Consider the following 25,593-nt stretch of genomic DNA (forward strand, 5'->3'; position numbering starts at 1 on the left):
AACTGCTTACTCAATCCAACGATACTTGGACTAAGTGATGCCTGAACCATTTGATTCTATTAATTTTTCACACAGTCCAACAATATGTTGACTAAATGTCTAAAATAATCAACTCAAGTTTTGTCCCACTTTGCCAAGTAGGTAGCGGCCGCTGAATGTTTGCCGTCTCTGATGACCGACCCACAGCTACCACCGCCCCCAATAGGTGTGCGTATAAAGTACAGATCAGCCACACAGACTGAAAGCTTCGCCGCGTGCAGCTGAGAGCCATGTCGCTCATGAGCCTTCTCCTCGCCAACACCCTAACGGTGTGTCTGGTTGTCGCACTTTCCCTTCTCTTGATATATCGATTCTTTAAAAAGACCACAGAAACTTCAGATTATAACTTTCCGCCTGGACCCCGACCTCTGCCTATCATCGGAAATCTGAATATCCTGAACATGACGATGCCTCAACAGACGCTTCACAAGGTGAGTCGATCGGGGCTGACGGGGACAAAGACTGTAAGAGTTTGCTTGGTTAACTTCACGACAGAAACATTTTGAAATGTAAAGAAGTTGAACTGTCCAGGATGTCCAATGCGTAGTCGCCGATTGTGCCTGTGATGGTGGCGGACTTTAATTTTTGCTTTGCGCCACGTTTAGTCAGTCCAGGAAAAGGCTTGATAGCTTATTAAACATACCCGTAAAAGAGTATTAGATCTTATTAAAAGTATATCGAATTAAAAAAAAAACAAAACCATCAGACAGAGGTATAATCATCGTTGTTTTCTTCAGTACGGACACTTGAAACCGTCGGGGAAATAATTTGCATTTGCATTTACATTTATTTGCTTTGCAGACGCTTTAATGCAAAGGGACTTACAAAGGAGGTAAACATAATCGAGTAACATTAAACTAGAGCATGTTTGTTCAGCAAGTGTAGTAGGACAGATAAAGATGATTGCCACAAGTGAAAAACTATATAATAGCTAATGGATTTACAATCACAGATTACAAATGATAAAGCAATCAAACGTAACTTACAACAAATTAAACAGTATAAACTATCACGGGGGCGGCACGGTGGCGCAGTGGTAGCGCTGCTGCCTCGCAGTTAGGAGACCCGGGTTCGCTTCCCAGGTCCTCCCTGCGTGGAGTTTGCATGTTCTCCCCGTGTCTGCGTGGGTTTCCTCCGGGCGCTCCGGTTTCCTCCCACAATCCAAAGACATGCAGGTTAGGTGGATTGGCGATTCTAAATTGGCCCTAGTGTGTGTTTGTGTGTGTCCTGCAGTGGGTTGGCACCCTGCCCAGGACTGGTTCGTGCCCTGTGTTGGCTGGGATTGGCTCCAGCAGACCCCCGTGACCCTGTATTCGGATTCAGCGGGTTAGAAAATGGATGGATGGAAAATATCACGGAGCAATGTTTTTTTTCCTAATCAATTAGACAAATATTCACAGTACAGATGGGTTTCCCTGTTTGGCTTGTTTTCAACCGTCCATCCAGCCATGACAGTAAAATTATTGTATTTAAATTAACACAGTGGAGCCACATATACATTTAAAGCGCAAATGTAACACTGGCAGATACTGTATTACTTTTTTTGAGCTGTTTTTTCCTATTAATTGGCAGCCTGGTTGAGAGCGCACCTACACTCTTAAAAATAACGGTTCTAAAATGGCACATCGCTGAGTTTTGTGGCTCCTCTTAGGACCGTTGGTTGACAAAATATCTCATTCCGGGAAGGGCCCTGTGTGCTTTGAAAAAGAGAGAAATCTTAATAAGTGGACAAATTCAAAAAATCTTTAGTGTATAATGGACTATCTATCAGGATACCATTATATCAAGAAGACCCGAACGTAGTCTGTGAAATCAGCAACCCATTTGGTGCGTCACAAGTCTATTATCTTCTATGCATGGTTATCTATGAAACCTGTCGATCTAAATAAATTAAAGTTCGTCCTGGAACCTTAAGATAGATGATTCTTTAGGGAACCACAATCGTTTCCCCTGTGTCATTCCTCTGAAAAGCTACTTGACATCTTTATTTTTTAGAGTGTATATCGGCAGAATTAGACGCAATCCAGAAACTAATAGTGCCCGGGAAGCCAGTGTTGTGTAAAATATTAGCATTGATTTTTTAAAAATGGCATAGCTTTGCAAGAATATAACTTCTTTCATCCCATTCAAATTTAAGGGCGTTGACATTACCTGAGAGAAAAGGCAAATAAGTGTCGCTCAGTTTCTGCAGGACGTCAGTGGCTGAACTTCAGTTTCACGGCGTCATGCAACCCAATACTTAATTCAGTGCTCTCATTGTCACAGGGATTGTTGTTGATATTGGCTAGTTTGTGAACTCTAAAAAATGCTGAGTAGAAAAGATTATCACGTTTCCGTGCCCTTTTTAGGTGTTTTTAAATCTAAAGGATAACTGGCTGTACTTTCCGATGTAGCCTCTAGGGGGCACTAGGGTATTCAATTGGAAAAAAGTCTACATCACCCCTAGCTTACTGGATCTATCTATCTATCTATCTATCTATCTATCTATCTATCTATCTATCTATCTATCTACTGTACTATATAGTGCCTTTCATATGTGTATATATACTCAGCAAAAAAAGAAACGTCCTCTGACTTTCAACTGTTTTTACTTTCAGTAAACTTAATGTGTAAATATTTGTATGAACACTAAAAGAGTCAACACCATATGACATAAACTAAAAATGTTTCACAATGTGTCCCTGAATGAAGGGAGCCTCAAAATCAAAAGTACCAGTCAGTATCTGGTGTGGCCACCAGGTGCTTGAAGTACTGCAGTGCATCTCCTCCTCATGGACTGGACCAGATTTGTCAGTTCTTGCTGTGAGATGTTACCCCACTCTTCCACCAAGGCACCTGCAAGTTCCTGGACATTTCTGGGGGGAATGGCCCTAGCCCTCACCCTGCGATCCAACAGGTCCCAGACGTGCTCAATTCCTTGATAAATACAAATCCGTCCATCACCCCTGGTGAGACAAAACCATGACTCATCAGTGAAGAGCACTTTTTGCCACTCCTGTCTGGTCCAGCGAAGGTGGGTTTGTGCCCATAGGCGTTGTTGCTGGTGATGTCTGGTAAGGACCTGCCTTACAACAGGCCTACAAGCCCTCAGTCCAGCCTCTCTCAGCCTATTGCGGACAGTCTGAGCACTGATGGAGGGATTGTGTGTTCCTGGTGTGACTCGGGCAGTTGTTGTGGCCATCCTGTACCTGTCACGCAGGTGTGATATTCGGATGTACAGATCCTGTGCAGGTGTTGTTACACGTGGTCTTCCACTGCGAGGATGATCAGCTGTCCTTCCTGTCTCCCTGTAGCGCTGTCTTAGGCGTCTCACAGTGCGGACATGGCAATTTATTGCCCTAGCCACATCAGCAGTCCTCATGCCTCCCTGCAGCATGCCTAATGCACGTTCACGCAGATGAGCAGGGACCCTGGGCATCTTTCTTTGGGTGTTTTTCACAGTCGGTAGAAAAGTCTCTTTAGTGTCCTGCGTTTTTAGAACTGTGACCTTAAATGCCTACTTTCTGTAAGCTGTTAAGGTCTTAACGACCATTCCACAGGTGCATGTTAATTAATTGATTATGGTTAATTGAACATGCATGGAAAACATTGTTTAAACCATTTACAATGAAGATCTGTAAAGTTATTTGGATTTTTAAAACATTATTGTTGAAATACACAGTCCTGAAAAAGGGACGTTTCTTTTTTTGCCACCTCAAGAATTACAGGCCTATTGCTCTTACATCAGTTCTTATGAAAATATTTGAACGGCTTGCTCTAACCCATCTGAAGTCTGTTACTGCTAATGATCGTGACCCTCTTCAGTTTTCACATTGAGCAAATAGATCTGAGGATGATGCCATTAACAAGGGTCTTCACTTTGTGCAGGTGCAACTGGACTATAAAAAAACTTATGACAACCATAGTACAGGTTGTTGATTTTAGTTCAGCTTTTAACACCATTGTCTCTGATCTGTTGTTTACTTAACTTCTACAAAGTGAACTGAATCCGTAAACAATATGCTTTTGTGGGCTCCCACCTTCCAGACTGTCTCCATATTAGCACAGGTACCCCTCAAGGCTGTGTGCCTTCCCCTCTAGTCTATTCCCTGTACACCAATGACTGTAGGTCCACGGATCCTTCAGGAAAAATCATTAAGGTTGCTGATGACACCACCATTATTGGACTAATTACTAATGGTTAACGAAACAGCTTACAGAAAGGAGGTGTCTCATCTTGTGTCCCGGTGGGCTACCAATAACCTGCTCCTCAATACCACCAAGACAGTGGAAATGGTCATCGACTTTTGCCAACAGCAATCAACCTCTCCCAGTAGAAATTAATGATCCTGCAGTAACTGTAATATAGTGGAATCCTTTGGATTTTTCGCACAGCTATCACAAACGCTCTCAGCTGGGACATTAACACCACTTCCATCACTAAGAAGGCTCAGCAATCGTTCTACTTTTTACACCAAGTAGAGGAATTAAATATTTCCCAGCCAATCCTTGTACAATTTTACAAAGTCATAACTGAAAGTACAATCGACCTTCTCCATTGTTGTCTGGTTTGGTTCAGCCACGGCACACTCCAGAAATAAATTACAGCGTGTTGTGAGCCGACGTCTGCTGATGGCTGTGCTCTACCATCTGTTGCAGACGTGTATACATCTCATGTCATTGAACACATCAAAAGGATCACCACAGACTCTTCCCAACCAGCTCATCGCTTCTTCCAAAAACTCCCCTCTGGTAAACGTGTCAAGTCAATTCAAACTAAAACTAACAAACACTTAACCCTACTATTATCCTAGCATTTCCACCCATCTGTTATCTTGGCGTGGCCGGTCGGGTCGGTGCCGACCCGTGTCCTAAATCAGCCTCCCTCAACCCTCAAACATTTTTTTATCATCCAGTTTGTTTCCTTACCTCATGGTTACCTTGTTAGGCTTCCTTATCCATGAAAAGGTTTTAAAATGTTTGGTGTGGCCCTCTGAAGATGAGACGTATGATGTCAATAAAATGGCCCAGTCCAAAAAAATTGGTAAAATAAACCTCAGGAGAATTATACAAATAAATCAAAGGTTTATATGTTACCTGACTATTACTGAGGGGTATAAGAACACAACTGTAAAAAAAAAAGATAATTTTTTATTTTAATAATATTACTATCAATATCAATATTATTAATATTAGTAACATCTGTGGTGTTAGGGTCGGTTTTGACCCATATATATTTACTTCAAGAAGAAGGCAAAAAAAGTATTTTTTCCAAAAGTTGAACTTTAATTCAATCACAAAGACAAAGCCAAACAAGTAAGACAAAATAAAATACAAAATAAATTACAAAATGTAGATCAAACAAACAATCAAACCAATAGAATTAGTAGTACGGTGGTAGGGTGGTAGCTCTCCAGGAGCAGGATTGCTACTGTATGTTTACACTATGTGCATGTAGGACAGTAAGTGACATTTTTAGTGTGCTCTTTGCAAATATATTTCTTGCATTTGGCACACATGGAATTGGTTTTTCTGTCCTTGCTGCTTGGGCAGACCTGACAGCGCTTTCTTTTGGAATCTGGCAGCCTCTCTGGGTCTGGGTCTGTGGCTGTGGCAGGGCTGGCTAAAGGGAAGGATGCTGGTGCTGAAGCTCTTCGTCTTCCTGCTGACGTGGACGGAGTGCTTGCTGTGGTCTGCAGCTCTCTGACCACAGCTGCAGCGGCTGGGTCTCGGGGGACCCGTTCCCTTTTTTCAATGTGTCCCTTTATAAGAGAATCCCCGAGTTCTTGGAGAAACATTCTTTGCCTTTGATTCTTCCCTGCATTCCACCCTTGGTGGATTTGGGTCCACAACACAAATCCGTTGTAGGCTGACACATCCAGCATATTGTAGAACAATACCACTGGCCATCTCCTGGTCATGCGCTGGCATGTATAGGTGGCAGTCAGCTTGTCCAGGTTGTCCACTCCTCCTTTGTTTTTATTGTAATCCAAAATAATGATGGGCTTTTTCTCTTTTGCTGATGACACAGCAGTGTCCTTGTGGAGTGTGGACATGAGTATCACACTCCGTTTTTTTTTTGGACAATATGACACAATAGTGGTTGTGTCTGTAAAGGCAAATTTTGAAGACAGTGGTGAGCTGAGAGTGTGTTTATACTGTAACTTAAGTTTGGCCAGTATTTATTGTTTTATGATCTCTTATTGTACCCTGGGTCGTGGCCGACCGGTAAGACCACAGGCAGTGAATTTCTGATTAGAGAAATAATTTTTTTTTTTTTGTTTAAATGGAAGTTTCAGAAAAATGGAAAAAGTCTTGATGCAGTAAACAAAATGTATGTGGTACTTTTATGCATTTAAAACTTGAAAACGGGTCGGTACCGACCCTAGGGTAATAGTAGGGTTCCTTTCCCAGAGCCATAGGCCTCACAGACAAGTAACATAGTCTGTCTTCTTTGTATATTCATGTGTTCTGTCACGTACTGTATGAAGGTGTGTGTGTACAGTAAATGTACACGTATGTGTGTGCATGTCACACACACTACACACTCACACTGCAACTTTGTATAAAGTTTGTTCTTTCTTAACTTAAGCTATTTCTTTTACTTGTATGTGACGTTGTTTTATGTTATAAGCAGCTCCAAATCTACCAATCCCAATTCCTGTACAACAAGTACTGGTGAATAAAACTCTAATTTTCTTTATCTTTAAATACTACCTAGCTTTCTGAGAAATATGGCAATGTGTACACCTTCCACATGGGCCCCATTAAGCACTTAGTTCTGACTGGCTACGAGGCAGTGAAGGAGGCCTTAGTAAACCAGGCTGATGTCTTTGGTGAGCGTGGAGAGACAGTCTGGCACAATAAAACATCCAGCGGAGATGGTAGGTGCTCAAAGACACATCATGTCTGCAGTTCAAATATCTTTCCTGCTTTTCTGTCCCTTTTGTTTTTAATTATCTGTATAACCAAACGATTGAATTCCAGAAATAACTAATAATTATTATTTAAAATACAAGGGCATTCAATTGAATTACCATTTTGCAGTTAACAAAGCAACCTATCACCCCAATTGCAGAGCTCTGTACATACAACCACAAGCTTAATCTTGAAGAATCTGCTTGACTTGATTTGCAAGCAAGATGCAAATTTCTGCAAATCAAATGGAAGGAAATCAGTCAAAAATAATAATAATAATATCATCATTAGTTAAAATACAGGTTTTTAATATTCTGAATTATTTTAGCAGAAACAAAATGAGAAAGAATAATCAAATCTTAATCAACAGATACTCATATCTTTATTTTTGTTTTCTGAGTATACCCAGAAGTTTACTATTTACACCCTTTTCTTAGGTATAATTTTTGGACGAGGAGAATCGTGGAAGACAATGCGCCGGTTTACCCTCTCCACTCTCAGGGATTTTGGCATGGGCAAGAGAAGCGTAGAGAGCAGGATCACTGAAGAATGCCAGAAGTTGATAGAGGTCTTTAAGTCACACAAAGGTAACTGGGAAACCGAAAGAAAAGAAGCTGTCAGACTCTTAACTGTAGAAGGCAGACCTCAACCTGCAAACACAGCATCCATCAAAGAGCGGCAGTATATAAAGTTAAATATAAGTCATCAAAGTAAATATTTATTCTAATATCAGTGCTGAAGCAATATTTATGGAGTTCTGTGGCTTTACGGTATGTGGGGTACGGCAATATAAACTTGTTCAGTAGCACTCAGGCTAACAAAACGCTTAGTATGTTGCCATACAGTTACTGTTCATCAGCACACACGCGTCTGTAAATGGAAATGGCTAAGGGAGCTGTACTGCCGTACTGACGTGGCTGTGGCTGACTAAGGAATGTCCATCCATCAATTTTCAGGGATCATTTAATTCTGTCAGGGTAACAGGTGTGTACAATTCTCAGGTTTGTGGTTTATGTGAGAAACGTGTTGCACCCGACCAAAACCCACATAGACCTGAGCCGTACACAGAGAGAGGCCATGCTGAGATATGAATAATGGTTTCATAAGTTCATCAGTGAGGCAGCAGCATTAACCATCCCTTGCTGAGGGATATGAAAGAAAAAATTCTTGTCTTATTGTTTTCAGAGCAAGAGTTTCACGTAACCTCATAATACTTATCTCATTATTATATAATTCTTAACCATGCCACTTTATGGAATGCGTCCCTCATCAATGCAATTTTTGTTTCAAAAGCCTTATATGTGATATAGAAATCTTGTGTTCATACAGAGAAGATATTGCTTATACCGAACTTCTCTAATGGCTTACTCCAGTGGTTCTCAAACTATGGGGTGGGCCCCCCTAGGGGGGTGCGAAGATGTGAAAAAAAGAAAACAACAATCAAAAATATGAAAAATACATCTATTGAAACCAAAACAAAATAACATAACTACATTCTGATACTAGAAAAATAAATATGGAGTTAGATAAATGTCGATAAAAGTTAACTAGGTATAATAAAATTTGCATCTATGATGTATCATTAATTAAAAAAGAACAAATTGGTATTAGTGGGCTAGGGGGACGCAATTAAAACTGTAATGAAAACTCGGGTCGCAAATACGTAAAGGCTGAGAAATGCTGGCTTATCCATGAAACTTCTGAACGTGTCATGAGCATTGAAAGTTAGCATTTACTACATAAAGGTATGATGCAAAGACCACATAAAACAGTTATTTCTTTTTTCAACACATTCTTTTATTTTTTTTCATGTGTTTGTTACTTGTTTACAGGTCAGCCATTTGATCCAAAAATTATCATCAACTCTGCTGTCTCGAATGTCATATGCTCCATTGTTTTTGGAGACAGGTTTGACTATGAAGATCCTCAGTTTCTCTATCTTCAGGTCATTTTGAATAAAAATCTTCAGCTTGTCACCAGCCCACAGATGCAGGTACCTTTGCATGGAATGTGAAAATAATTTGTGTTATTGGTGATGCCCATCAAGTAGCCTGTCGTTTCTGACCTTCTAATGCTAATACCTGCATTCTAATTCTAATTCTAATGCTTATATACAGTACCTGCATTTTTATCACTCTTTAATTTAATATTGCTTTTTATCAGTATCTATCTAATAATATTTATTTAGTCACTTCAAGCAGGACTTTAGCTGATTGTCACTTTTGTCTTTATATGTGTTAGGGTCAAGCCAGAGATCCTCCTCAGGTTATATTTAAATTGCTCCTTTTTGTCTTCAATTTTGGGTATTGTTCATTTCTTTCCATTTCTGTTATTTTTAACTATATTGTTCTGTTAATTGTCATCTTTTTAGTTATCATGTAGCATCTACTGTATGTGTGTTTTGCAGTTCACTTATGTTCCTTACATTTTGTGGGTAGAACCCCAAGAGGCAGGGATTACTGTTAAGGGAATACACACCATCCCTATGAATGCAGACAAGAATTTATCGTCCAGTGTGGTTCCTTTTGAATGTGCTCTGGTGAATTATGCTGGGATTTCTGAGTATCGCATTTCTTTCATTTTGATTTCTGGCATGCAGCTATTTTTTGCTTCTGTTTCTTGGATTTTCTTGTGGATTTCATATTGGGACTCATCTGCTTTGGATTGCCTTTCAGGCAAGTCCTTCTGCCTATTTGCTTTTGTGGAATTTTGTTGTATTTTTCTTATTCTGTCAATAAATACATCTTTTATATATTTTCTTTTTTGATTTGCTTTATACAAGCCAGGGGTTGACAGGGATTCTTACCCTTCTGGGGCATTTGAGTGTTTTTCAGGACACTTCATAGTATATTTTTGGAACTTTGATTTTGAAGTGCATTTTGGCCTGATGTAGGTCCAAGCCATCCACTCTAGTGGAAACTAGGCTGATTTCTGGTGTACCTCCCCTAGGTAGGCTGGTGGGATTCAAGCCTGCTTCCCTGCCTTTTTTGAAGGCCTCACACCACTTTGATCACTTTTGGGGCTTAATGTTTAAAAACACAAAAAAAGAACAGGTCAGTACAAAAAGGGGATTTTGGCCAGGAGGAATCTACAGATTAATTTTATAAATCACCAGGACTGGAAAATCAATTCAAACTGTTGTTTAGCTGAGAAATGCAATTCAAAATCAGAGAAGAAACAGGTAGCTTTATGTTCAATAACCAGACAAATTACTATGCACAAGACACTCCCCAAACTTTTTTATTTTATCTTCAAACTTGTATGGCAGGAAATGTATAGCATCAAGTTTTATACAGTGTCGATGGTGGTGTTATTCACTGCACATCCCTGGGCTCCTATACAGTAATGTGGAGACAACCAGACCAGAAAACAGCAGCGCCCATGGAAATCGAAATGGCGTTGAGTAAAGAGGCAAAAAATAATAAAAAAAAAACTATATTAAAAACTGTTTTACTAAAAAAAACTGGCAATAGTCTCCAAACACTGTGCTAGTATGATGAAATCAAATATTAGAGTGTTAATTTGAGAGCCAAATGACAAAAAGGCTTTGCAAGTGCAAGTGGATCAAGGCAAAAAAAAGGTGGTTAGCCTTCAGTGCATCCTTCACCGTGTGCTCTCTGGGTTGGACCCTGGAAGAATCAGGCATTCTTTTGAGTGTGAAAATATAAAAAGCATAAGTGTGACTAACTCTCGTATAGTCTTATCCACTTTGGGAACCAATCTACATGTCATTTTCTCTGTTTTCTGACATCCTGCCCTGAGTAACAGGACATCTAACTCATGTTCATTTTCTGCTTCTATTTCCTGCTGCCTTCTGGCTTTTGCCATAAATCTCTTGTGAAGAATGATACGGTCAGCTCTCTCTTCTTCTTCAAGGATCGTCCAGGTTCTAACTCACTTATCCAATTTAGGGTCATAAGGGACTGATGATTATGCATGACAGCATTAAAAAAAAATGTGTGTGGTGAACAATTATAGAAAATTAAAGACTATTGTCTCATACATTACTTGTCTTGTGTTCTGTTTCAGTTGTACAACATCTATCCATTCTTGGAACTGTTCTTGCCAGTCCAAAAGCAAGCCACAAAAAATATTATAGACTACAGAAAATTTTTTAAGAGTGTTTATCATAAACGAAAGGATATCGTGGACAGCAATGAACTGAGAAGCTTTGTTGACACATTTATCTCCAGACAAAAGGAAGAGGTATAGCTCTTGGCCAGACTTTTGTTTCCCTTCTTTTGAACAAATAATTCAGTACACTCCATGTCTGTAGTGTATCACATGTAAACCAAACACAGTGACATTTTTCTACTGCTGGTTATGAAAGTTATGCTCAAAGGATATCGACGTCTTCCAGGCTTAACAAAGTGGTGTAAGTATATTAAGGATTGCCCGGTAATGGACTGCCTGTCTGGCTGGTTTCTGCATTGCACCTGTGAGAGTTGATTTTTACTGATAAATATCCATCCATCCTTCCATTATCCAACCCACTATATCCTAACTACAGGGTCACGGAGATCTGCTGGAGCCAATCCCAGCCAACACAGGGTGCAAGGCAGGAAACAAACCCCGGGCATAGTGCCAGCCCACTGCAGCTGATAAATATGATTTTCACCATTTAATTATATGTTGATTAAATTAATGACTTTTGTCCTTGTTAACTGTTAGTTTTTGCCTTTAGCACTCTTAGAAAGCATTTTAATTGAAGCCTCTTGATCTGCGACCCAGTCCTGCTGCTATTTTAGCACAAGGACAAGTACAGGTAGTCGTTGACTTATGACCTATGTGTCTTACAACTATTCGACACTGACCACTACTGCGTCTCAAGGGAAAATGACAATTTTCACCACATCATCTCTGTGTGCTGTGACTCATTCATCTCAATCTCAGTTTATTACATGCAGCAGTTTTGACTACATTCAGTTACATTTGTCTAACAATTACAGGAAAAAAGGCAATTGAAAGGTGATCAAACAGCATGAGGGAGGAAAGAAAGCAAATGTATGACTTTAAGTTATCCCATTGTAACTGGCGTTGGTGTACTGCTGTGCTTTGGCTTTGAATCCAGTTAATCTTCAAAGCTTCTGCGTTGTAGTCCACTGTGTGCCACTTTATGCAAACATTCTAGCAAAGATACAAAAATTTATAACACACAGTTTCTGAGATATCTGCCCTAAATGCTGAGACTCATGTGCAACGATAAAATTTGAAAAAATTTGCCCTGTCATCTTCAAACAAGTTGCATAATGTTTGTCTTGTCACAGGCTCATGGCCTATTGATCATGGTCCTCCTCTTATCTCCATATCTTCCATGAACGGCTTGACCTATGTCCAATGATAACTTCAGTAGAAATTGTTTAATTTGGCTGGGATTTTTGTAGTCCTATTGATTTACACATTTTTTGTACAAGTAGCTTTTGAGATACATAATTTACTTAAATACATACTGTATGTATAGTACATACACCCAGAGGCACACACAACCACATACCCCCACACACACCAACACGTACTCAGAGAAAAGTATAAGTGAAGACAGCTGAAAGCATGTTTCCATACCAGAGCATATACTTCATTATGAAGAGAAAGAATGAACACACAGAAACACACACACCTAGATCTGTTAAGATTGATGTGCACAGAGGCATTAGGCTACCCCTGTACCCAATCTTTCTATCTGTGCAGCTTGTTCACATCATTTGGCTCAATGTGTTTAGTTTCAAGCTGAATATGATTTAAGTTGTTCATGTCATTCAATTTCCATGTGTGTGAATGAGAGGGAGGTCAGAGGAATGGTGAGGATGCAGGGAGTAGAGTTGATGAAGGTGGATGAGTTTAATACTAGGGATCAACTTTACAGAGTAATAGGTATTGTGGAAGAGAAGTGAAGAAGAGAGTACAGGAATGGTGGAATGGGTGGAGAAGAGTGTCAGGGGTGATTTGTGACAGACGGGTACCAGTAAGAGTGAAAGGGAAGGTCCACAAGACGGTAGTAAGACCAGCTACAGTGTATGTTATATGGGTTGGAGACGGTGGCACTGACCAGAAAGCAGGAGACACAGCTGGAGGTGGCAGAGTTAATGTTACTAAGATTTGCATTGGGTGTGACGAGGATGGACAGGATTAGAAATTAGGACATTAGAAGGTCGGCTCAGGATGGACGGTTGGGAGACAAAGTCAGAGAGGCGAGATTGCGTTGGTTTTGGACATGTGCAGAGGAGAGATGCTGAGTATATTGAGAGAAGAATGTTAAGGATAGAACTGCCAGGCAAAAAGAAAAGATGAATGCCTAAGAGAAGGTTTATGGATGTAGTGAGAGAGGACATGCAGATGATGGGTGTAACAGAACAAGAGGCAGAGGAGAGGAAGATATGGAAACAAACAATCTGTTGTGATGATCCCTAATGGGAACAGCTGAAAGACAAAGATGTCATTCAATTTCCAATTAATTTCACTCCACATTTATTTGTCTACATAATAAATATAAGTTAATGTACTTGATTGTATATTATTGCAGAGTACAATCAGTTGTACAGTATTGTAAAATCTTCTATTGAGTGAATTCATGAATTACTACTAAACTGAAGTACTGTATGGACAATTCCATTCCATTTTTTTGCTTGTATGCTTCTTACACAGTTTGTTCAGTGATTGACTAGATAGTCCCTTGACCGATTCTGTCAAGATCATGGTGCTTGTAAATTTTAAATACAGAAACCAATTTAACAATCTAGTTCCAGAGAAAGCCCCCCTTTATTTATACTTGGATTTTTCTCAGTATATCAACTGAGTAAAGTGGAAACTAAAAACTCTGGAATGCACTTCAGTAGTATTTGCTGTTTTTTTTTATATTTAATGCTTTTTCAATTGTGTAGGAGGCTAAAAACTCTACAACACATTTTAACGAAAGGAACATGATTGTGGTATCCTCAAACCTGTTTGCAGCTGGTACAGAGACCACATCTACCACCCTCCGTTGGGCTCTGCTGCTGATGATGAAATATCCCGAAGTGCAGGGTGAGTGTGATGCTCCGTTTGCCTTTGAGGAGGATGGCCTCCAAAAACAAGTGTCCAGATGCTCTAATCCCATCCATCTGTCTGTTTTCTACACCATTCAAAGCTGCAGATCAGCCATGGACACGACGCCAGCTGCAGTCACTTGTAGCTGTCAATTAACACCATTTCTCAAGGGATCTTGTATTTTCTGATATATTGTTAATTTTTTGTATTTTGCTCAGCTGCTGAATTACAAACTGAATGATTTCAGAGGTTTTGAAGACTATCAAATGTACTCGCTGTTGCTCGTAGACAAATGTAGAAAATGAATATGCAAATCAGTTTTATTTTCATTCAGGACAAGTAGATTCAGAGTGTCTACAAGGAATCTTCAGAATATGTTTTATATATATATATATGTATATATATATACTGTATATACTGTACTGTATACAGTATATGTTACCGTCTATGTGTGAATTTAAAATGCCTAGGAAATCTATAGAAATGGAACATCAAAGTATGAAACGAAAATTTTATGCATTTCCTAGGCATTCTATGCAATGCTGAAAGGTAAACCGGCAAGTCATTCTGTATAATGCCTAGGTATAATATACAATGCCTAGGGAAAGTATATAGCATATTAAAGTAACAGAAATTTCATGATTTGCTTAAAAACGTTGCACATTCTATAGAATAGAATGCCTGCTTTTCACACATTGCTGGTAACATATGAAAAGATATGATATATGCAGCTTACTGGTCAACTGTTTTCAAACACCCACATTTTTCAGTTTGTATTGAAATTTAAGCAGTTCATCTCCCATGAATAAAATGAAATGGTGCAGATGGTGACTCTTACACACTTCTTTTGTGGCTTTGGGTCTGCCAGACTCGTTTCTGTCATATTCCTCCAGTTTCTAAGTTCCTTTTGATGGGAGCTGTACTCACTGACCACTTGGCTCTCTTTGCAGTTTCTTCAAAGAAAAGACCTGTAGTTTTAAGGGTTAGGATGGTTGGCTTATCTTCCATTGTTAATTGCCTTTTGTTTGCCTTTATTATAGCAATGTACAGTATATTATTGTCCAAACCACGCTTCAGAGGGTGCAGCAATGGGATTTATTCAAACACTGCTTTTGTATTGTCAGACGATTTGTAAGTAATCAACAAAAGCTGGGACACCTGTAGGAATTGTATTATCAACTTTCAAAGCTTAATTAACATTAATTGCTGCAGAAAAGCTTTAAACTGTTAACTCATGACTAGTTTCCTGAAAATGGCCTAAATGTATAACTCTGAAAATTACATTATTGTTCAGTTTTTGGTAACCTAATTTGTTTTTTTAAACCTCTGTCAGTTTAATGCTTTACTTTGCACCATTTCAGGTTATTCACTGGTCTGAATGTGGTTAAATTTCAATAAACACTTGTAAAATGGGGGTGTTCTAAAACTTTTGACATATAGTGTACGTGTGTGTATAAATAATATACGCGTGACATTTTTGTATTTTTGATCAGAGAAAGTCCACAGAGAAATTGACAATGTTATCGGAAAAGAGCGCTGCCCGCAGTTTGAGGACAGAAAGAACATGCCCTACACAGATGCAGTTCTGCATGAAATCCAGAGATTCAGTAATGTGGTGCCCATGAATCTGTTACATCAGACAGCAGCAGACACGACTTTTCGAGGTTACAGAATCCCTAAGGTGAGTTCAAATGTGATCTTTCAAGGTTAAAAACTCCCTAAGGTGAGTTCACCTTGCCTGTAATGTGAATGAGTGTACAATAAATCTCCTTTATTGCAGACAATTTATTCAGTGCTCAAAATGTCTAATTGTATGACCTTGTTAATAGTACTGCTAAAATGATCAAGTGTTTGAATGTTGATAAATGTGTAAAATGTTTTGATATAATGGATAACTTTGGTGATTCTCCTTTACATGTCAGTAAACGATAACTAGATAGAATATTATTTATGTATGTAGATAAAATATTGTATACCTTACAGCAATGGCTGAAGGTATAATGCGTTCATGTGGTGCATTTATGAAGGAAGAGGTACATTATGCTTGCCTGTATGTTAAAACAGGATCATGCCTGAGGATGTGTATGAAAAGCAACATTACAAAAATGTAACACATTGCCCCCGATATTATTCTGAGCCCTGGTTAAACAAACAAAGTTATTATTACCTTATTCAAATTGCCAAAGAATAATAGATAAGATACTCTCTGAGGCCTAGTGTGGCCTGACAACATATCAGAGTCAAAGCTGCACAACATTGTAATGATTACACATACATAGGGGTCCTGAAACAACATGGAAAGCCTGCATTTAGCTCACTTCATTTCCAGGAGCCTACTTGCCAATTGCCACTTTCACTACTGCATATGATCCACTGTATTGCACTAAGACAATCACTTAGTCTACCTGTGCTATAACTTTCAAAATATCTGTCAACATTTATAGCATACTAGCTGTGTAAGCCCATGCTGTAAAATGCCCGGGGTCCTAGAAACTATTAAAATTGTCAGAAAAAAAAACTGAAATGTAGAGATGTTAGGTAATTGAAAGGAACTACTCTGGGCGTCTCTCTCCCAGGAGGTTTCTTTTTGCCAACATGCTTGCATCGCTTGTGCATTAGCAACTAAGCGAGCGTCTCTTTCTTTGGATTTTTCGTTTTGCTGACATGCTGACTTTGCTTGTGTATTAGCGGCTAATCGAGTTTCTGTTTCCTTTGGTGTGGAGCCCTTACCCTGATTCCAACTCTCACTCTCAGGCCAGATAGACAGACATACACACTTCCACGCGTAGACGTTTATATATAAGATTTTGGATGTAAGTCACTTTGCTAAGACAAAGAAATAAATTCTCACATCCACATGATCTAATTCAGTGTTACAGGACTTTTGAGCCTGCCCCAAGAGAGCTGGACACATGACAGAAATTGATGAGGTCACCAGTTCATTGTATGACCCACTCACACATATATGAGTGCCAATTTTGACACATCAATCAACCTAACCTGCATGTCATTTGGGACAAGATAGGAAGAAGCTAACTGAGTCCTCATAGACATCCAGGATTGGGATCTGAACCCAGGACTCTGGACCTGTGAGGTGTCAGGGCTACATAGTAGGCAGCCATGCTGCCTAATAACAATAATAATTGTTATTATTATTAAATCATGAAAGTATGGAGATATTTATTCCAAGGTCAGTGCTTTTCCAAAAACTGGACAGGGAATAGAGCATGAAGATACTGGTAATTTCACTTCCACACCTCTCCTATAAATTAATATGGAGGTTGGTCCCTAAATTAATGTCATGTCAAGCTCTTGTTCAGTAGGCAACATTCAAGATGGCTGAACGCAAAAGGCTACTGATAAAAGTATTATAAGGCCTTCTTAATGGGTCTGAATGACCTGGGGCCTCATGTATAAACGGTGCATACGCAGAGAAAAATGTTGCACAAGAAGTTTTCCACGTTCAAATCGCGATGTATAAAACCTACAATTGGCATAAAGCCACGCACATTTCCACGGTACCTCATACCTTGTCGTACGCAAGTTCTCCACTTGGTTTTGCAGACTGGCGGCACCCAGCGTCAAAGCGGTGCTACTGTTCCTGTGTGGTTATCCTTTCTTTTCCTGATGCGGCTTTATAAATACTGTACACTGAAATTAGCCGCATATTGTTTATTAGTTTAATGCATCTGATTGTAAATAATGGTCCACGGAATAGTCAAACTATTCTAAATATTGTACCATAGCTGCTTTAGCGTTTTTTACTCTCACAGCACTTTCTTCTTCTTCTTTCAGCTGCTCCTGTTAGGGGTTGCCACAGCAGATCATCTTTTTCCATATTACTCTCACTGCACCACTCGGAACAGCTGATCAGAAAGAGAATTATCGGTATACAGCATCAAGCACACACTGCCACAGCCATGCTTCCTATTTGAATTGCTTCTCATATGACAAACGCTTCAAACCTTTCCTGTACGGACCTCACAGTTCAGAAACAGTTTCATTCCAAGAACTCTAAACGCACTCAATCAGTCCATCAGCTGCTCCTTGTAGAACTGTTAGTACTTATAAGTACAATCACCTCACTGTAAACTTGCAGTACTTTATAAAGAGTGTATTTACATATGATGACAATATCATTTTTAATATGAAATGCAGCAAAATATGCTTATTATATTATACAGATAAAACTTTAACTTCATTTAAGTAATCTATATTTTTAATAATTAAAGGACATAGTGTTGCTACGCTAGCAAGGATCTGGCGCTCCTCTCCGCTCGTGCTGTATGCTTCACTGGGACTGGCGTGAAGGATAGAATAGTTAAACATGTACTACGAAGATATTTCAATGTTCCTTAAAAGTTTTGAAGAATCGGCATTATAAGCTTACAGATGGCTTAACGTCCATTACAGAGCTGATTGTGTGGCGATCGGTTACTTGGAGAAAGAAAAGTAAGGACAGGAATTGGAGGTTAGTATGTTTGAAAGAGACAGTACTACAGGGGCGGCCTTAGGCATGTGCAAACTGTGCACCTGCACAGGGCCGCCAAATCCCGGGGCCGCCACACCAATATATATTGAATATAAAACAGAAAGACAAAATAATGACACAGCTAAAACTGCAGCGCCAAATTTCTGCAAAATTTAAATGCTTGTGTCATGAGCATGAGGCGGCTATGCAATAAATTATTTCATCAAAGGTCTTGCACAATCACTGCGGCACCATGTTCCCATGTTTAATAACGTACTTTAACTCCTATCATCATGAAAATGACATCACGTATACATCTCAGTATTTTAGTTATTCAGAGAGCTGTAATATCACGAATGTAATGGACTCTGTGTCCAGTCGGAGGAAGAGAGCCGGTTTAAGAAGCAAGTAGTGATTCACACACATAGAGCACATAGAAGATCAAATACAAAACAAAGCATTTAACGTGCTACTTTACTTACGATGTGATTTGAGAAACTGGTTAATTAAACGATTTTAAGATGAAGTTTATGATGTTCTACTTTAATTACAAAATAAACTACGTGATTAAAGTGGAAATGTCGAGATTGAAGTTGACATTTTGTGCTTTTTCCCCACTGTGTGCCTTTTTTTTCTCTGTACCCTAATAAGCTTTCATATGAAACTCAGATGGTGGGCTATGTTAGTCGATCAACTTCCTTTTGTTTATACTACGGTTTATTTGAACAAATAGTATGTTTTTCCTTGCTTCCACTTGGTATTCGCTGAAATTCTTCTATTTTCCCTCTTGCTTTTGTCATTGCCTTTTTTACAGAAGGCTGAGCTTAAGGGCGATTTATATTGATTTGCATATTCAAAGAGGCGTAATTCTGGGAGGAGTTGGGGCGTTACATAAAGTGCGTGCACGAGCGTTAGTTTTCACGCTGATCGGGATTTATGTAGCGGAAGAACGTGGAAGTTGGAGTACGCACAGATTCCTGCATCTGGATTTTTCTGTGCGTAAGCACATTTCGGCTGTTGTGCTTACGTCATGTTATAGTGTGAATTCTACGCATAGCGTTATGCATGAGGCCCCTGGTTAATTCCTATAAAGAGACCATCATGGAATGAAATGCAGGTTTCTTACCAGCTTTATTCAGCATGCATACAAATGCTATTTGTTATAATATTTTGTATTTCATGAGCTTCTGTAGAAGCAGAATGTCCCCTTCAGACAAATAGTGCTATCTATCTATCTATCTATCTATCTATCTATCTATCTATCTATCTATCTATCTATCTATCTATCTATCTATCTATCTATCCTAGTAGACAAAAACTGACCAATGGCTAGTCACTAGTTCAAGTCCGGGTCCTTTCGTGCACACATGTAATCCATGCTCATACTCACCCAGGAGCTGTTAAGAGTGTTTGAAGATGAGGGATGAAAACTGGGGCACCCGGATATAAACCCCCAGAGGCACGAAACTCAAGATCTGGCAAACCTAATCGAGCATTAAATACAGAGTACAGAGGCTTGTCATAACTACTAGTAGATGTTGTAAAATGTTGCTGCTATGAAGCACTTGCAATAAATAAGATTGTCAGACTACAACTTCATCATATTCCTAGTTTTTGGAACATAGGAGTGTAAAGACCTTCACACAAATATTTACTTCATGGTAATCTCAAGTATGTTTATTGCAAAATTAATTCTTTGATGAAAAGATTATACTATAAATATTGCTGTCAACGTATGTTTCTTTCAGGGAACCCCAGTAATCCCACTGCTCACCTCTGTTCTCTATGATAAGACTCAGTGGGCCACACCCAACCAGTTTAACCCCTCCCACTTTCTGGATACACAAGGCAGATTTGTCAAGAGGGATGCCTTTCTGCCCTTCTCAGCAGGTGAGTGTGTATTCAGTTTGATGGTGGGCTTTTATTTCCCATAGCTTGTAGTGAAAGGTCTTTACTGACTGTTGTGATCATCTCTCTAATAACACATAATTCCTTAAAAAAACTTCAACCCAAATATTTTTAGAGAGTGACTTTGGAAATAATTATTTGGAAGAGCAACTAATGCATGAAGTACAGATTAATTCACCAGTATAAGTTATATAAACTCTGAACCCAGAGGCTGAAGTGAGTATATACAGTCGAAGTTTTATTGGTGAAGTTCAGTAGACACACATACTTATAATAAGGATCACTGGCACACCCAACTATAGTCATGTTGATCAAATCTTTGGCTCTTTATGTAAGAGACTTTTACAAAGTACTTAAATTTCAGTTTCTAGTGTGTCTCGGTTAACAACTTGTGCCAGCATCCTTCCTTCTATCAGTAAACAGCCGTAATTTCAAATTCATTAACCCCACCCAACTTTAAGAAGACCGAGTCCAGAGAAACTTTGTTTTCCTCTGTAGCTCATTAGACACTTTGTTCCAATACCCTCCTGTATTAGTCATTACTAACACCTGAGCTATTTTACATAACATTTTGTTTGTCAATTTCCTTGTAGGCCTCCGAAAGGGAATTTTGATAAATGACTTTTACATATACAGTATTTGGAAAAGGCTGCAAAGATCCTAAATGAAAGTACATAATCTTAGATAGCATTCAAATAAATCAAAAATCCCTTTTCTTAGTTTGCCTTCTCCATTACTGAGTTAGTTGAAGCTGGACCCTATGTCACCAACACAGGTCTGAGGTAGGAGCCAGCATTTGTCAAATAGGCACACTCACAAACATCATCAATGTCACTCATACAGGGCCTATTTAGAGACACCTCAGAACTTTGTAGTGTGGGGAGATCCTGGAGTAAACCCAAATCAGCACAGGGAGAATAGCCCACACCTGTAATCAGTGAATGGAGAATTAACCCCAAGTTTATGAAGCTGAGAGGGAGCAACATTAACCAGTGTGCCAATATGGTGACAAAAACTGGGAATCTCGAAACATTAGATAACCAAGAAGTTGATTATCCTTGACCTTCATTTGCCTTAGTTGTACTCATCTATTTAGAGACTTCTCATCTTAATTTTGAAGTTAAATTGTTGAACATTAAACCAAGCCAAATAAACACTTTATAGGAACTATTAAAACAATAATCTTATATTGAATATTGTGGCAGATGGCGGAGATGCCCCTATAATGGAAGCTTTGGGGGAGAGAGCATATCCAGACCATTACCTCCCCCGGAAAAATAGAGGGCAGAAACCCCCCCACCCCCCAAACCCCCCAACCTGGCGTGTAGCAGTGCCACATGTTTGGGGCTTGGAAGCTTAACCCTGCTGGGGCCCATGGAGTCTCACTCTTGGGACAAAGCATAAAAATGAATACAGTTTGTTCTAAAACTATATTTACAGAAGCATAAGGTTTGTAAGTAATCAACAAAAGATGGGACACGCGTAGGAATTATTTGCTGTTGCAATATGTGAGACATGTTGACAGTCTCTATCTCTGAACACTGTCTTTTCACCACCATTCTGGCGACAATTATCAGGTGATTGCGATGTACGCCAAAGCTGGAAGACATTTTAGACAATGCAATTTGACACACCTGTAAAGTCCCCTTTGGCACGGTCAAACCCAGTATACCATTTTTGCCAATCATTCACGTCTGTGACTCATTTTTTCACAGGCAGAACCAAACATATGCTGCACATCACTGGTCCTCATCACTTTACAAAACCCATAGTACACAACAAGCTATTTGTAGGGTGGTATTCATATTGGGGAGCTTACACAGGGGGTGACTAATATCTTGCCTATTGAGCTTAATAATATCTAGTGATTATGCAAGATCAGGTAAAACTCAAAGTCTAAATGGAGATCAATTTCATAAAATTCTTTAATGAAAGCAAATGGAAGAAAGGTGATTCTCTTTTACAATCAATAAAGTCTTTTCTTTAAGCCGTTGAATGTCCATATATGAACTAAAACAGTCCTTGTCCTTATATAAGAAGTAGCCAAATGAAATTAAATAACAGGCTTTATGTATCTAGGAATAGTAAGAACAAATCCAGAGGTTCTGCTTTCAGTGAAATGGTGTATATATTGTAGATACTTATATATTAATGGCACTGTAAGAGATATGGATAGATAATACCATTGTGGTCAAGCATAGATCTTGATCTTTGCTGAGAACAAAAAGAGAATGCAGAATCACAGATTGTGAACCATGAAGTAAAACTGAAAAGGTCTCAACTGCACTTAGTAAATGTTTTAAATCAAGTAATTCTGTTAAGAGCTGCAGTGTTCATATATACATGCTGCCCAAACAGTCACCATCATGCCACTTTGGGGTCACCACACAAGTATTGACAACACTACTTTACATACAAATATAACATCATAAACTGATAGCAATGTAAAGATGTAAACGTAAAAAGCAACATGGAAATAATACTTAATAACTCATAATATGTTAAAAATATTTGGTGTCTCCGTCTCGGTTGGGCTGGTGCCCAGTCCAGGTTTCATTCCTGTCTTGTTCCTAATGACTGCTGGGATAGACTCTAGCCACCCCTTGACCCTACTCTGGATAAGTGGGTAGGGAAAATGGATAGGGAGTGTTTCTATTACAATAGAAACCAAAAGCAATCAGATTTAAGTTTTGATAAATTATGCTTTGTGTTTCTCAATAAAAACGATCTTACTTATCCAGACACTGTCAACTTCAGGATAGGATAAGTCCTCTGTTAATTGTCTTACCTGGTTTGACCAAGTTGAAGCAATTTTGTGCATCTTAACAGTGAAATATCTGCTCCATGTTAAGAGTTCCTTCTGGAACCACAATACTGGTTTCATCCACCACATCAGGTGAATCTTTAATTTCTTTCACTTTTCTCATATGTAGGTCGTCGAGCTTGTCTTGGAGAGAACTTAGCCAAAATGGAGCTGTTTCTCTTTTTCACCATGCTAATGCAGAAATTTGTCTTCCGGCCACGCAGTGGAGTTACCCAGGACCAGCTCGATCTTTCTCCTACTCCTGGTGTGACATCAGCTCCAGAACCCTATGATTTATGTGCGGTTATTCAGTGACAACCTGGAGTATTAATCAGTGGAATTTCCTCAAGTTTGGCAGCCGGTTTTCCTCACTTGAAAACATCACCTTTTACTCGGACTGTTAGTGAAATGAATTTCTTTTTACTCTTCAGGGCCATTGTTAGCACTTGAGTTCATTAAGTTGGTGCATAAAACACTTTTTTTATTACAACTACAGAACATATTAGATGAAGTTATCATTGAAAATTTGGTTTTGTCAGCTCATTATGTAAAAATGTAATTCATGTACGTGATGGTGCTACTTATTCTTTTCACTGTTTTAAGGTGATTGCTGCATTCCAATATGGAGTTCTGGCTGTTTTTTCTCTCCATAATACTGGGTATGAAGGGTATAAGTCCTTTTTTTAAATCAACACTCACAGCTTTAAAGTTGGTTTAATTTTGTTCTACTCTTACTCTCTGGAGAAAAAAAATAATCAAAATAGCACTGGCTCAGAATTTGAATATAACATAAATGCAAACACTGTCGTCATCCTTGGTTTCCTTTATGGTATGGATGATCTTATATTAAATGTGAAGTATAGTTTATAATTTGAATGTTAAATGTCTTTCTATTACAGGCATGAGTAAGTGGTGACACCATCGAATTTGTGAATTTAAAAAGCAGACTTGCCAATGCATGACATATAATCATAAAAAATACAAAACCATATTCATCTGGGCTTTGTCAGGGTTAGTGTGTATATTTTGTGAAGCATTGTCGTCCACACCAAGGTAGTTCCATGACTTTCACGCATGGAACTACCCTGGGATAGGCTTCAGAACCCCATGATGTGCAATGGATAAAATATTTAAAATGCATAGATTTATGGGATAGAAATGAGGAATGTAAGTAGATATCATCAATATTTAAAGGTAAGCTGAAGTCCTTTTCAAGTAAGCCCTTCAATGCCATTGCTTATTTTGTGGGCACCACACGGTTTCTACTGCTTTCCAGTAACCGAAGTAGGAAAGGTCATGAGCAGAAGACCTCATTTAATAAATACAATAAAAGTTCCACTTTTAAATATTTTTGTAATAAGTGTAAGTCATGAATGACAATTTCTTTCTTAGTTTACACTCCTAAGCAGATTTTTAGTCAATACTCAGTGTTGATCTTAAATTCCAGTGGCTGATATTGAAGGAGAAGTCAACCTCAAGTTGATAAGCAGAATAATTCTGCAACTCAGAATTCCTTAGGGAAAATTACAATATTAGGGGCATAATGTTCCAGTGCTCCAAAATATGTAAAAATACATATTGTGTCAGATAGGGGTCGCTGTTGACCCCTGAACCCTCAGACAACAAGTTCAGTCACCAGGTAAAAGTCCCAATAATGAATTTATTAATATAATACTGTACACAAAGCACTTCCACTATTCTCAATAATACATTGTGGAGGGCTGCTGGCTTCCCATGCCGGTCCTCTCCAGACAGCAGGATCGTGCCCCGAGTTCCAGCAGGGCTTTATGGACTATGTAGTGTTTTTACACAGCCCTACTGGATACCTTAGGGACCACCGGGAGTCGCTGTAGGGGGGCTCATGGGCCTTTGTGTGCCCTATAACCCGGGAGTACGTCACGGTCACGTGCCGGGAAGAAACGAAGTGCTCCCGGGGTGAAGAACAGGACTGTTTGCCCTGACCCGGAAGGATTGGGACAGAAACACCTCCGGGTCAGGGGCTATAAAAGGGCTGTGCCTCACTCCAGACATCAAGCTGTGCTGGGTGGGAGAGGAGCAAAGTGTCTGGGCAAGGAGGAGTGGTTATTGTGTTGGTCAGTGATTTATGAGTAGTGTGGTGTGCTTGGTGCACTGTGGATAAAAATAAACAATCTTGGACTTTTACCTGGTGTCTGGAGTTGTACCTAAGGGTTCAATGGAGCACTAGCGCCCCCTACTGCCACAACATCAATAATATACAATAAACAATCATCCAATCCACCCAGCAGCTCCATCACACTCCCACCCAACTTGGCTCTCCCTGCTGGGTTTCCTACAGTCCTTTTTATAGTCCTTGACCCGGAAGTGCTTCTGTCCCTCAGTTCATATAATTTCCTAGCACTTCCGGGTCAGATGAAAACTCATTTTTCTTCAGCCTGGAAGTAGTTCATTTCTTTCGTCCCCGTGACTAGGG

At 39.3% G+C, this 25,593-nt stretch overlaps 1 protein-coding gene across 1 annotated transcript; it reads left to right on the forward strand.

Moving 5' to 3' along the window:
* The first annotated feature begins 229 nt into the window (after nucleotides 1–229).
* On the forward strand, nucleotides 230–24,011 carry LOC120517348 (cytochrome P450 2K1-like). Its single transcript, XM_039739594.1, has 9 exons — nucleotides 230–470; nucleotides 6,740–6,902; nucleotides 7,374–7,523; nucleotides 8,769–8,929; nucleotides 10,966–11,142; nucleotides 13,815–13,956; nucleotides 15,453–15,640; nucleotides 20,179–20,320; nucleotides 23,272–24,011. The coding sequence occupies exons 1-9, from the start codon at nucleotides 270–272 to the stop codon at nucleotides 23,454–23,456; spliced, it is 1,509 nt and encodes a 502-aa protein (XP_039595528.1). The 5' UTR covers nucleotides 230–269; the 3' UTR covers nucleotides 23,457–24,011.
* Nucleotides 24,012–25,593: the final 1,582 nt, after the last annotated feature.

The sequence above is a fragment of the Polypterus senegalus genome, chromosome 17 (assembly GCF_016835505.1).
Source record: "Polypterus senegalus isolate Bchr_013 chromosome 17, ASM1683550v1, whole genome shotgun sequence".
NCBI classification, from domain to species: Eukaryota; Metazoa; Chordata; class Cladistia; order Polypteriformes; family Polypteridae; genus Polypterus; species Polypterus senegalus.

What these genes read in the sequence shown, in the direction of transcription:
- LOC120517348 (XM_039739594.1), top strand. Translation starts at nt 270, where the DNA reads ATGTCGCTCATGAGCCTTCTCCTCGCCAACACCCTAACGGTGTGTCTG. An exon ending in TAAAACATCCAGCGGAGATG is followed by an intron (nt 6,903 to 7,373) that starts GTAGGTGCTCAA and finishes CCCTTTTCTTAG; the next exon opens with GTATAATTTTTGGACGAGGA. An exon ending in GAGGTTACAGAATCCCTAAG is followed by an intron (nt 15,641 to 20,178) that starts GTGAGTTCAAAT and finishes TGTTTCTTTCAG; the next exon opens with GGAACCCCAGTAATCCCACT.